This window comes from Scardinius erythrophthalmus (assembly GCF_964197995.2).
Source record: "Scardinius erythrophthalmus genome assembly, chromosome: 10".
NCBI lineage: Eukaryota > Metazoa > Chordata > Actinopteri > Cypriniformes > Leuciscidae > Scardinius > Scardinius erythrophthalmus.
Window position 1 is genome coordinate 8016766 of NC_138230.1, and position 12431 is coordinate 8029196.

Here is a 12431-nt window from a genome sequence, read left to right on the forward strand (position 1 = left end):
GACGAGTCTCATTTAACAAAAAATCAAGAAGGCAAAATAAGAATATTTATTTGCTAATCAAGATTATGATCCGGTGCTGAATTAAACAAGTAATGTAGTGAGTCATCACGTCACAACAATGCAGCTGCTGTTTGATATGTCTCTCATTACATAATGCATACAGTTTCACATATTCTCAGGCCTGAGATATACTCTTACTGTCTACACAACACAAGTACTGTCTCAGTAACACAAGAGGCATTCACAAGCTGCATCCTTCTTGCTTTATACATAGAACATACTGTGCAATATGCAGTTGCCAGTGCACTTGTGTTCAGAGAAACCGCTGAAGGTCTGTATAGATAGAACAGGCTGTTTTGCTGTCGTGGTTATTTTTATCTGCCCTCTTTTACCTTGGGAGTGTCTGTTTCTCTGTCAGACCTGTGCAGATGACCTATTTAACAACACGGCTATTGTTTTGTCTGGAGAGGAAGAGCAGGACATCTATAGGTCTGTGTGTGTGTGTGTGTGTGTGTGTGTGTGTGTGTGTGTGGATAAGAGCAGTCAGTACACTTCACAAAGATGTACTGTAGCGGTGTTTGCACAATTCACGGCCACAGTGCTACGCATTTGCCAAAGGTTTTGTGAATGATTTTTACTTCCCGCATGTTGTCCTGTGGTTGCTAGGGTGTTCTGGGTGGTTGCTAAGGTGCTGTGTGCCTTAGCAAACATCCCTAAAAACTGCGTGCTTGGGAAACTAAAGTTGTGATGCCATTTGTGGCCACAGAGGAACTTCATCTCTGTCATGCATTAGGAATGTCTCACTCCTGGGAATTGTGCTTTTTCTGGATTACAAAAAGATTTCCTCTGTTTCCTAATTCATTGGGCAGGCCTGAGGGGATTCCACGTCAGTAGCCGGTGTTTTATGTCCTATTTTTCCTTAAAACTGGCCGATTGTCAGGTGTTTTCCCTGCAGGGAAGTTTAGTGGGGCTTTCATGTTGTTTAGCCCATGAAATCTACTGTATCTATCTATCTATCTATCTATCTATCTATCTATCTATCTATCTATCTATCTATCTATCTATCTATCTATCTATCTATCTATCTATCTATCTATCTATCTATCTATCTATCTATCTATCTATCTATCTATCTATCTATCTATCTATCTATCTATCTATCTATCTATCTATCTATCATCCATCCATCTGTCTGTTCTATCTATCTATCTATCTATCTATCTATCTATCTATCTATCTATCTATCTATCTATCTATCTATCTATCTATCTATCTATCTATCTATCTATCTATCTATCTATCTATCTATCTATCTATCTATCTATCTATCTATCTATCTATCTATCTATCTATCTATCTATCTATCATCCATCTGTCTGTTTTCTCTATCTACAGTATATTGCATTTTGCATCGTGATATTATTTCGACTTCTCATTTTCATTGCATTGTGAAAAACTGATATATCGCTTTATAACTATTATATATATACATATACTGTATATACATTATATATAATTATAACGTACAAAAACATTTGTAAAATACAATTTTACAGTTTTTCTCGGTCGCTTTGGTGCATTTCTCACATCACTATTTACATTTGCACAACAGTTAGTGCAGTTCTCAAAACAATTAGTACAAACTGCAAAACCAAGTTGATAACCTTCAAAAGTGTGTCACTTGCTCAAAATGGATAGCTCATTCCTCAAAAGCAAGTATTTATGTCAATGAAAGTGTCAGTGTCATCAAAATGAAAAGTCCTGACACCATTGTTTATGAACAAGATAGTCAAATGGCTTTGTCATGTTTTCATTATGACAGTTTACTCTGTAAATGTTTTCCAATGCAAAAAAGTCAGATCTTGGTGACACAGTGACTACCTGAAAATGCTCAAGACAGCACTAAATACTATTTGCACAGCCATTTGAAAAATACAGTAAAGTTACACATTACAGTATTTAGTGAGGTAACTGAGTACAAGACACTGAATATGTATGTTTCACATTTTTACTGCATATGCTCTTTGCAATTCTAATTTGTTCACAGCATTGTGCAAAAGACAAAATACACCCTTATTTACAACAAACATAAACTCCCTATGGGTAGAGCTGTGCACAACTGTACACAATATTGCAGTACATATTGGAACTGAACATACAGCATACATAGTACTGTAATCATTCATGCACATCCAGACGTTCCTCATCAGTGAAAGCTGAGATTCACCTGAGAGAAATTGTTCAATTTAGGAGACATTTTCAAAAAAAAAAAAAAAAAAAGATTTTAAAAAATGTGTAAAATTTGCTTGACAGATTTTGACAACTAGTTCAACATTTTTGTATGTAATGACTCAAGCAATGAAATGAGGACTATTAGTTTTATATGGAATGACTATTCAGCATTCACAAGTATAGTTAATTTTGACTGACATGACATAAGCAAATGATAATGTTATAAAGCAGCAGAGAGTTGTATGAAAGCAATTGATGCATGTCCAAAAGCATTTGCAATTTGTTGGAAGGAATGAAAAACTGCTACTATGATGTGCACAAATGACTAAATGTTGTGGAGGTTGAACTAACTGTTGTGCAAATGTAAATAGTGATGTGAGAAATGCACCAAAGCGACTGAGAAAAACTGTAAGTATTTGTCACAGTAGTATTTGTACTGAATTTAATTAATATATTAAAATGAACAACAATAAAAACAAATTGAAATTATATTCATATTTTAATTTTTTTTAATTATTCCTTTCTGGTGTAAACCTACAAGCTGGCAAAAATAAACATTTAATGATAAAGAATTTTCTGCCAGTAAAACATTCCAAAGTTATTGATGACTCAGGTCAGAGATTTTTACTGTCTCCAAATATTTGTCTAATGCTAAAACGCAGAATGAGAAAAATCATCCTAATATTGGCCACAGCAAAAAGCAAAAAAGAAAAAGTGAATTAAAGGTTTTTAGCTATTTAAAAAAGGTCCTTTTAAATGTTTCGACCCAATTTCATGTTTCAATATGAAATACATCAAATCTGAGCACAAATCTGTTCACGTTATTTGTTAACAGTATCAGCTGGTCCATTGGTATTTATTTAATCAATATTAAATGTGTATTTCATTAGGGAATTAGGAGGAAAGAATAATCACAAATCTCTCTGATATCTCAGATGTTTCTCCTAGAAAAATAAGTGACTTCATTAAAATGACTTCATTATCTCCTAGCTCTAGAGTTTCAGAAGAAATCTCAACAACGTCTCAAACTGTGCTCAGACTGCTCAAATTGAATGATTTATAATGTGATGTTAATAATCTGGAAATTGTACACACCAGATTAATCACAAAGAAAGGCACCAAATTCTAACTGTCTACTAACAAAGACACTTTTTATCTGCGACGTCAAAGTCCAGATCTCTCTATTCTGTGCATTTTGACCTAAATGCCGTTTTGCAGATAGAAAATCAAAGTCTTTGTTTGTTGACTGATGAAGGTTTGGGGAACAGCAGAATGTGTCCGAATCTCCCTTTGAAATCGTCCTGCTAATGCTTTTACTGAGATTAAACCTCTGAGAGAAACAGGTGAAGAGAAGACAAGAACACGAGACAGACCCGTCCGAAAGAGTGTAAACGGATAAGAGGAAAGATCAAACAGAAGAAAAACACTCAATGACAGAAAGATTGTCCACAGGAGCTTGAGGAAAACCAGTCTGACACGAGCAGAGAGAAACTGAGAGAGAGATAGAGAGATTCAAAGGGTCATCAGGAGAGGGAACCTCAACAAACCTGTCAGGATCTCGGCCAGCTCATATTTTACCACAAGATCAAAAGAAAGAAATCAAGAAATTTAATAAAATTCTAATTCAAAATAAGACAATTATATATATATATATATATATATATATATTGCAATGTGACATTATTGTGACAGCTAACCATATTTCTTCACAAATGATCATTTTCATTACTATTGCTTCTATTATAAAGTACAAAATATGTATTAAATTTATTTTGATTGATTTTAATTACACTAATAAAATAAAATGAATTAAAATACAAAAAGTTAAATTTCATTAATATTTATAATATTACAATTGATTTAATTTGAATATTTTTTAACAAATTACAGTTATGAGAATGAGAATTTTCATTGCTCCAATATCAGAAAATTGAATATATATATACAGTATATATATATATATATATATATATATATATATATATATATATATATATATATATATATATGGCTTCAATCATAAAGTACAAAAATGTGTACTGAATTTAATTCATGTTAAATTACAATAATAAAATAAAATAAATTACAATATAATTCATATTTTTCATTTAATTTTATTTTATTTACTGTAAAATAGATTACAATACTGATCAATTTTCTTGTTGAAGCAAAAAAAAAAGAAGCTATTTTTGCATTAAAGTAATGAGAGTCTCAACATTTCTCATGTTACACCAGTAATATTTTTTCACAGTCACAGTCATGAGAATTTAGTAGGATGAAATGTGCTTAATTTCCTTCCAGGCTTCCTTTTCTTGACGTTAAACCTAGTTGCCTGGTCCTTTCTTTTGGTTTTGTGGTGAAATACGAGCTGGTCGTTTTCTTCATGCGACTCACCCATGCAGAGATAAATGAAAGGAGAGAGAGAGAGTGCGCAGGGAAGAGATGAAGGCAGACAGCTGTGTTTTTGTGTTGCTATTTTGAGCGTCTGGCCGCTGCTCTACTCCCCTGGTCTGGCCCGGCCTATTTCTGTCCTGGGCTGGTCCTGCTGCTATTCTTGGCACCTAAGCGAGAGAAAGAGAGAGAGAGAGAGAGAGAGAGAGAGAGAGCGCGCGGTTAGGAAGAGTAACAGAGAGAGAAAGCGTGAGACAGACAGAGAGAGAGTTTCCTGTACAGAGGTTGAGAGGCAGGAACAGAGCTGACGTTCTCACCTGTGACGTCTCCTCACTGATCTACCTGATGAAACTCAGCAGGGACGGCTAGAAGAAACCACAGAAGAGACCCGGAAACAGCAGAACCCCTCTGCAAGAGAGAGACGGATCAAAGGAGAGGAAGCCGGGACGCTGAGACCGAGGTCTGAAGCTCAAGTTATGCTGCAGACCATTTATGAAGCTGACTCCAGCATCACTGCAGAGTGGAGGAGGAGAAGCCTGGACACACACGCCGCTGCCATCGGGTCAGGTACGACACCTGAACACACGTCCCAGAGCACGCTTACCTACATGAGCAACATAATCTCAGATGTTTCTCTGAGAATTCCATCATTAGAACTTTAAATCGATGTTTCTCTACAAGAGACATTATGTGTTGTTGATGTTCAGTATCGAGCTATTTTGTCAAGTGAAAACCTCAGACGCACGTGGTTAGTCTTCATTTGCTCTCCATTAGATCTGTCTATAATGCAAATTATTTGCTTAGTAATTTTACTGATGTTTTTAATTTTTAAAAAAGTATTTTTTTTACTTGAGAAGCAAAATTACAAAAGATTTAAGTCTTTTTTTCTGAGAAATTTATAATAATTTTGTGAGTTTATGCTTAAAACAACAACAAATATCTGCCAGTGGGGTAAGAAAAGTAAAACCAGTTTTCACCAGTTTGACACCATTGGCAGATATTTGTTCTTGTTTTAAATGGGCTATATGTAATAAGTTTCATGCATTAATCGTTTTTTTTTTTTTATTGACAATGTGTGAACAGCTTGAAATGAAACTTAAAAAAGAGACATCTTGTGACTCGGGACGTTTTTGCCGGGAAAATCAAAAGGATGTGAGCCTCTCTCCCATTATGTGCCACATGAAACGAATGCTTATCCAATGTTCAGATCAGGATAATGAAAGAGCCATTCTGTACTGTAATGTCAAAGTGCCATGTTTCATTACCTCATCTGTCGACATGATGCCTGTGAACTGCAGAACTGGAGCAAACATGTCCACATCGCAGATGCTCTTTGCTGTTTTCTCACCGCTGTCATTTTTGTTGTGTTTATTTTTGTCACTGAGAGGAAAGATCTCAGAATGTATTCACATAGGCTACTCATCTAAACACCGCTGTCAGCAGCGTGGACGGCGTCAGGGTGTTCGTTAACAGTAGGCCTGTATTGCTGCAAAGGTATTTCCAACTTATTTTTACTAATAAAGCCAAGAACGAAAAATAACTTCGCCGTTACGCGAGTATATCAGGGCTTGTGCGCGTTCACGAGCAGTAAGTGGCTGTCTGCAGTTCACTTAACGGCCACCAGTGTCGCTAATAACGACATAAGGGTTTCTGAATTCTACAACCGAATTCGCTTTTCCCCCCTTTTAATTATCAAGTAAATGTGTCTTAATTAAAGAAATGTTTAGATAATTATCCGTAATACTAAGTAATACAGTCATTTTCTGCAGTGTACCAGAAACAATTGAGATATTAAGGAGATGATCAGGTATGCCTGTCTGTCACATGTGAGGAGGAGCTCAGGTAGCCTAAATTGTGCTGCTCAAATGTTGCTACACACAAATAGTTGTCATATAGTAAGAGTATAGAGCTTTAAAATGAATGTGAAAAGCAGCTCAGGTCATGTGCTCTTGGGAGAAGTCGATGAGAAGTGTTTGAGTTCATATCGAGATCTCTGCAGTATTCAGTTTTTTCTATCTTGTGATGAGAGTTACTGAGAGTTTCACATCAGACTATTCGTAGATTCAACAGCTCTTGACCAGGTCAAATCTATATTGAGATGTCAGATAGTTTCATATGTCACATAATAATCAATTGTTTCATTTAACAAAAGCAAATGACTCACATCAAATGATTCGCATCATGTTTCCTCATGATGGTGTTGTATATAAACACCAGACACTCATCCGTTAGTCAGGCCCTTTACAGCTAAAATCCAGCAGCAGGTTGCAGATCTCTGATCAATAGTATCCTCATTTATTTCATGAAGATAGACTAAAAAAAGTCATTTTTGCTTATGTTTCTTACTAAATACTGTGCAGTATACTGCATTTTGCCTATGCGTTGCGTAATTTAAAAAAGTAGAATGAATCGTGCAATGATAAACATTTTAATCAGTTGCATGCTAAAGTGTTGTCACAATTATTTGCACATTGAGTCCCATCCAGCATTTTTATTCCAAGTATTTATGCAAAATCTTACTCAACATGTTTGTCTTGTTTCCCAGTACAAATATCTAACATTCCTAAATCAAGATTTACTTGAGAATCAAAATGGCTTAAGATATTAATATATTAGCCTATGTAATTTTCCTTCTCAAGTAAATCTTGATTCAATAATTTTTAGATATTTTTACTGGAAAACAAGACAAAAAAATAAAAAATTAAATTTGCGGTGAGAGCAGTACAGTATGCTTCCAAACAGAGTTATTAATCTACCAGGTTGGTAACTCTATGAGTTAGCAGTGTAAGAGTTCAACAGTGCAACTCCTGTTTTTAGCATGTGTGTCGACTGTGAGGAGAATGTTTCTCTTAGACACCTGAAGTCGTTCTGCAGGGAATAAGAGCTTGTCCAAGTGCGTGCCATTTAGCATATTTAGGCTATACTATGCACTAAATGTATGTACTTGGCTGGTGATGAGAAAGTACACACAAAGAAGGTAAAATTGATAGCACAACCCCCATTGTCACACACTGTTTGCATACGCATAAAAGTGCAAACGTCTAACCAAATTCATTCCTTTTGAACTTGCATTGCAAAGCTGGATTTTCAGCATCATTACTCCCTCCAGTCTTCAGTGTCACATGATCCTTCAGAAATCATTCTAATATGTTGATTTGATGCTCACGAAACATTTGATAAATATTTAGTTGTGCTACTTCATATTTTTTTGTGCAAACTGCTACCTTTTCAAAGGATTTTTTGAATAAATAGAAAGTTCAAAAGAACAGCATTTATTCGAAATAGAAATCTTTTGTAACATTCTTTACTCTCACTTACTGAAGAATAGTGAATATCAATAGATTTTCCAAGCAGAATCTAATGCTGTCAAGTGAAATCAGTGTTTAGCAGGTGGATGCGTGTTTACTTCATGCTTGATTTGTCGTTTCTGGGAACATCTTTTGACAGTGTTGTGTTGTGCTCAGGTGTGTTTGTGAGCGGCGTCCCGCTTTAGGAATGGCGTGAGAGGGCAGTTATTTACCCCTCTGCTCTCCCTTGCTGCCCGCGGCTGCATGGTGAATGTTCTGGCCTCTTGACTTCAAGCCTGACTATTCTTAGCCACCGTATTTTGGGCTTAAGGCATTAGGATGCTAAGATTAGGCCTGGTTATCGTTCCGTCTGAGTTAACTCCTCACGTAACTACATACCGGAAGGCTTTATTTATAACGCACGCTGTTTTTTTAATAACAGCAGGAGAAACAAACGATGAGATGTTTCTGAAGTGAAGGTTTTGAGAGTCGTCACATGGGTGTCTTTTATTGCGTTCAGAGGCACATGCCGCAGTATTTTTGGTGTCGATTGACACCTTTGGCCAGTGTTGTGGTTCTGTTTTGGTGGCCTGTGCTTTTTGTGGTTTGTGTATTCTGGGCAGGGGGCCCGGTGGAGTCTCTGTGGCAAGAGATGGTTTCACAACGAGGCGGTTTTTATTTCATCGCCAGAACGTGGACGTGATACTGATATTCTGAGTCGAATGCAACCGTCGCCTATTGCATGGTTACCCCCATAACCACCATCAAAGAATAACTGTGTGTGACCAGAGGGAGGTTTTATTGCACCGAAGTATAGAGTATTTAGAGTATAGAGCTACAGTGCAGTATCAAATGAATGTGGAGAGCAGCTCATATTGTTTGATCATTGAAGATTGAGTTCATATTAAGATCCCAGACTTTGATATCTTGTCAAACCCCAGCACATCATTGAGATCTCTTATAGAAGTCCAATTTCAGCCACATAAAAAAAACAAAAACCTTTATTTCGATGGTCCACTTTAGTCATTCTGCTAGCTACTAACACCCAACCCTAACCTAACAGTTTACTAGAGTCTAGTAGTACTATAATGACTGCTAGGTAACGTGTGGTTTCAAAGTTACGTACAGTTAGTAGAATGTCTAAAGTGGACCATCAAAATAAAATGTAACCAAAAAAGAATCATAATTATGACATAAAAAGTCAATTTTGACATACTAAAATTATAAGATAAAAAGTCAGAATTATGACATAAGTAAACATTATGAAATAGGCCTAAATGTCAAATTTATGACACACTTAAATCATAATCATGACATGAGATATAGTCGAAATTGTCATACTAAGTCATAACTATGAAATTAAGTCATATGACATCAAAATCATGAGAGACAGTAATAATAATGATAAAAAGGTAATAATTATGGCATAAAAATGAAAAGAATATGAGATAAAAGTCACAGTTGTGGCATAGTCACAATTGAGATAAAATCGAATGTATGACTAAGTCAATTATCACATAAAGTTATGGCATAAAAATGAGATAACAGTCACAATTGTGACATACTAAGTTACACAATTGTGACATACTAAGATAGTTGTGACAATAAGTCACAACTATCACATACAAAGTCAAAATTATGACATAATAAGTCATAATTATGAGGAAATAATGGCATACAAGTCATAACTATCACATAAAAGTCATAATAGCGAAAACAAAAAAATTATGACATAAAAAGACAAAATTATGACACTAAATCAAAATGTATGCACAAAATGTCAAAATTATGACATAATTTTAAATTATGAGATACTAAGTCATAATGAGATAAAAAGTCATAATTGTGGCATAAAAAGTATAAATTATGAGATACTAAATCGTAATTATGACATTAAGAAACATGTCATTTTTTTTTTCTTATTGTCTCGTAATAACTTATGTCATAATGACTCGGTATGTCATCATTTCGACTTTTTCATGTCATAATTTTAATCTTATAACCATAATTTCCCAAAGCATATTTGTCCTCATGTGCTGAAATGAGCTTCCATACATCTGAAACTCAGGAGGAGACATCGAAGAAACTATTTGAGATACTGTATATACTGAAACTGAAAGTCTATCTCATTGTTGTCTCATGCTTATGGTTGTGTCTGTGTGCTTTATAAAGAAAACAGCTCATGCAGTAATAGGTTTATTAGTGAGGAGATTGGAGCAGCAGATTAAGGTCATGTTTACGAGCGCATTTTTACAGCGCAGCTTTTTTAGGGCATGAGACCAGATCATTCTCTCTCTAAACACACACATATACTACACCGAACGCCTTTCCTTTTTTCACCTGTGTAAAAATACATTAAGTGCCTCTCAAACATGACAGTCACACGGTGTCTCGCTTTAGATTGAGCTCAAATAAGATTTCGGCCTCGAACGGGAGGGTTGTTGAAATACCTCTGTGTTTACGCACAAGGCATTTGAAACAGACCCCATAAAAAGACCCTCCCTGTAGATTATGCCTGTAATTGCCCTTGGGTTTATTTAAAGACCGTAAAGAAGGGTTTTAATTTGTCATTTTCATGCAGCTAACACTGCAATCCTTCACAAATGAGCTAGTCTCAGAAATAAGTTTGCGATCTGTAAAACTGAGGCATTTAAACTGTACTTGTCCACAAACCATTTGGCTGAAATGAATCAAACTTGGGCAAAGTAGCATGTTACTGGAAAAGCTAAACAGTTATCTAATCTCAAGTGTGGCTTTATTGCATTAAATCTAGTTTGACACTCTTTGCTGAGAGTATTTGCGCTGTCTCTCTCTCTCAGATTCAGAGGGGTTGTCCGCGTCGGGCACATCTGAGGTCAGCATGTTGGACTGGGACCGTGATTCGGATGACTGGGAGAAGCAGTTACAGCGCGAGCTGCTTCTGATCCAGAGACAGCAGCAGATCCAGAAACAGCTGCTCATCTCTGAGTTCCAGAAACAGCACCAGAACCTGCTGAGACAGCATCAGGCCCAGCTCGAGGAGCACATCAAGGTACAACCATCTAACAGGGAAGCTTCCCACAACTTTGTCACGGTTCTCTCAAAGGTATTATTAAGACATTGTTCAAGGCACTTTTTTTTTTGTCTTTCTGAACAGTTTTACCTGAATATTTTACTAACATTTTTTACTACTTGCTTCAGAATGTTCATTGAACATTGTTTGTGAAATGATAAAATGTAATGTTCCCAATGACGGGGACCCATTATGCTATATATATAAACACATGTTCATCTTTCTGTGTAATGTTGCTGTTTGAGCATGAAAAAAGTCTGCAAAAAAGAGTTAGTCTCTATATCCGTGTCAGTAGGCGCATTTCCATTACAGATTTGCACAAAACTTTTGCGATTTTTTTCTAAATGTCGACAAAAAAACGATGTTATGCGACTAAAACTTCTTTTTTCCTCTCGTGATAAGTCATTCCAAAAATCATGGCAACAGACGTTGGTAGGTTTATGTTTATCCCAGACACTGCACTGGCCATTGTTATTAATGGAAGGAGACGTATGTGTGTTATCCAATCATTAATGGCAAGGAAAGACCCTTATACTTGAGAGCGGCTCATATGATGTGTTTCTGGGTGTTTCTCACTCAGTTCTGCTTCGAGGTCTTGATTGTTGCATTTCTTTGTGGTTTAGAATCCAGTATTCCCGTAATTATTTTATCTTATATGAATTTAATAAAGAACTCTGTCTCGTATTCTGTCCAAACATGCCGCATCATCTACGTCAGGTGACCTGTAAATGCGCAAAAACTGTTTCTATTGCAGTTTCTAAAAACTGTTTCCATTGTGAAATATTTATTTTTCGAATTGCCTGAAAAACCACCTCATGCGAGCGTTTTTTTTTTTTTTGCGAAATTGACGTGTTTCCATTGGGCGTATTTTCAATTCGCAATTTCAATTTGGGCAATTTGAAGGGTAATGGAAACGCGCCTACTGTTTCTGAACTCCCTGAAACGCCTCCATTGTAGTCTTGAGTTTACTTCCGGGAACAAACACGTCACAGTATTCCTCATTTAAATAATTATACGCAGAATAAAGGGGCGGGGCCTGGTTGAGTTAGTTAGTAGTGTGTTGAAACTGGCGGTTATGGTAAGGGGCGTTGACCAATGGTTGACCAGTCACAACACACTGGTTCATCCGACCAATCAGAGCACATTGAGCTTTTCAGAAGGAGGGGCTTCATAGAGACAGGAACTAAACAGAGCGTTACTGGCAGACTGGGAAGAGAGGGGCTGCAACAATGGAGAATATGGGAAAATAATGTGTTTTTTGATCATTCAAGCATGTAAACCTATTCTAGTAGAGCCCAAAAACAAAATCAAGACCATGAGAAAGGACATATGGCCTCTTTAACATTTTTTTTAAAAAACATTTGAAAAACTGAACATTTTGAACGTTCAGAGAAAATGTTCAAATAACGTTTTCATAACTTAATGGGAACGTTCACAAAACGTTCTTTGAACATAATTTGGTTACACTT

The 12431-nt window shown here is 36.1% G+C and overlaps 1 protein-coding gene across 5 annotated transcripts in view; it reads left to right on the forward strand.

Annotated features, from left to right (window-relative positions):
• The first annotated feature begins 4651 nt into the window (after positions 1 to 4651).
• The window catches only part of LOC308697503 (histone deacetylase 9-B), a 30866-nt gene continuing 23086 nt past the window's right edge, over positions 4652 to 12431 (forward strand). For 2 of the 5 annotated variants that reach the window (XR_014030946.1, XM_081376803.1), the window contains exons 1-2: positions 4863 to 5190; positions 10730 to 10941. Coding sequence is in view for 4 of the 5 variants with exons in the window: in XM_081376803.1 (XP_081232929.1) it covers positions 5100 to 5190; positions 10730 to 10941 (303 nt within the window). In the remaining variant the exon portion in view is untranslated. Of the gene's footprint in view, positions 5191 to 10729; positions 10996 to 12431 lie in introns of all 5 variants that reach the window. The other 3 variants (XM_081376801.1, XM_081376800.1, XM_081376802.1) reach the window with 3 other exon arrangements.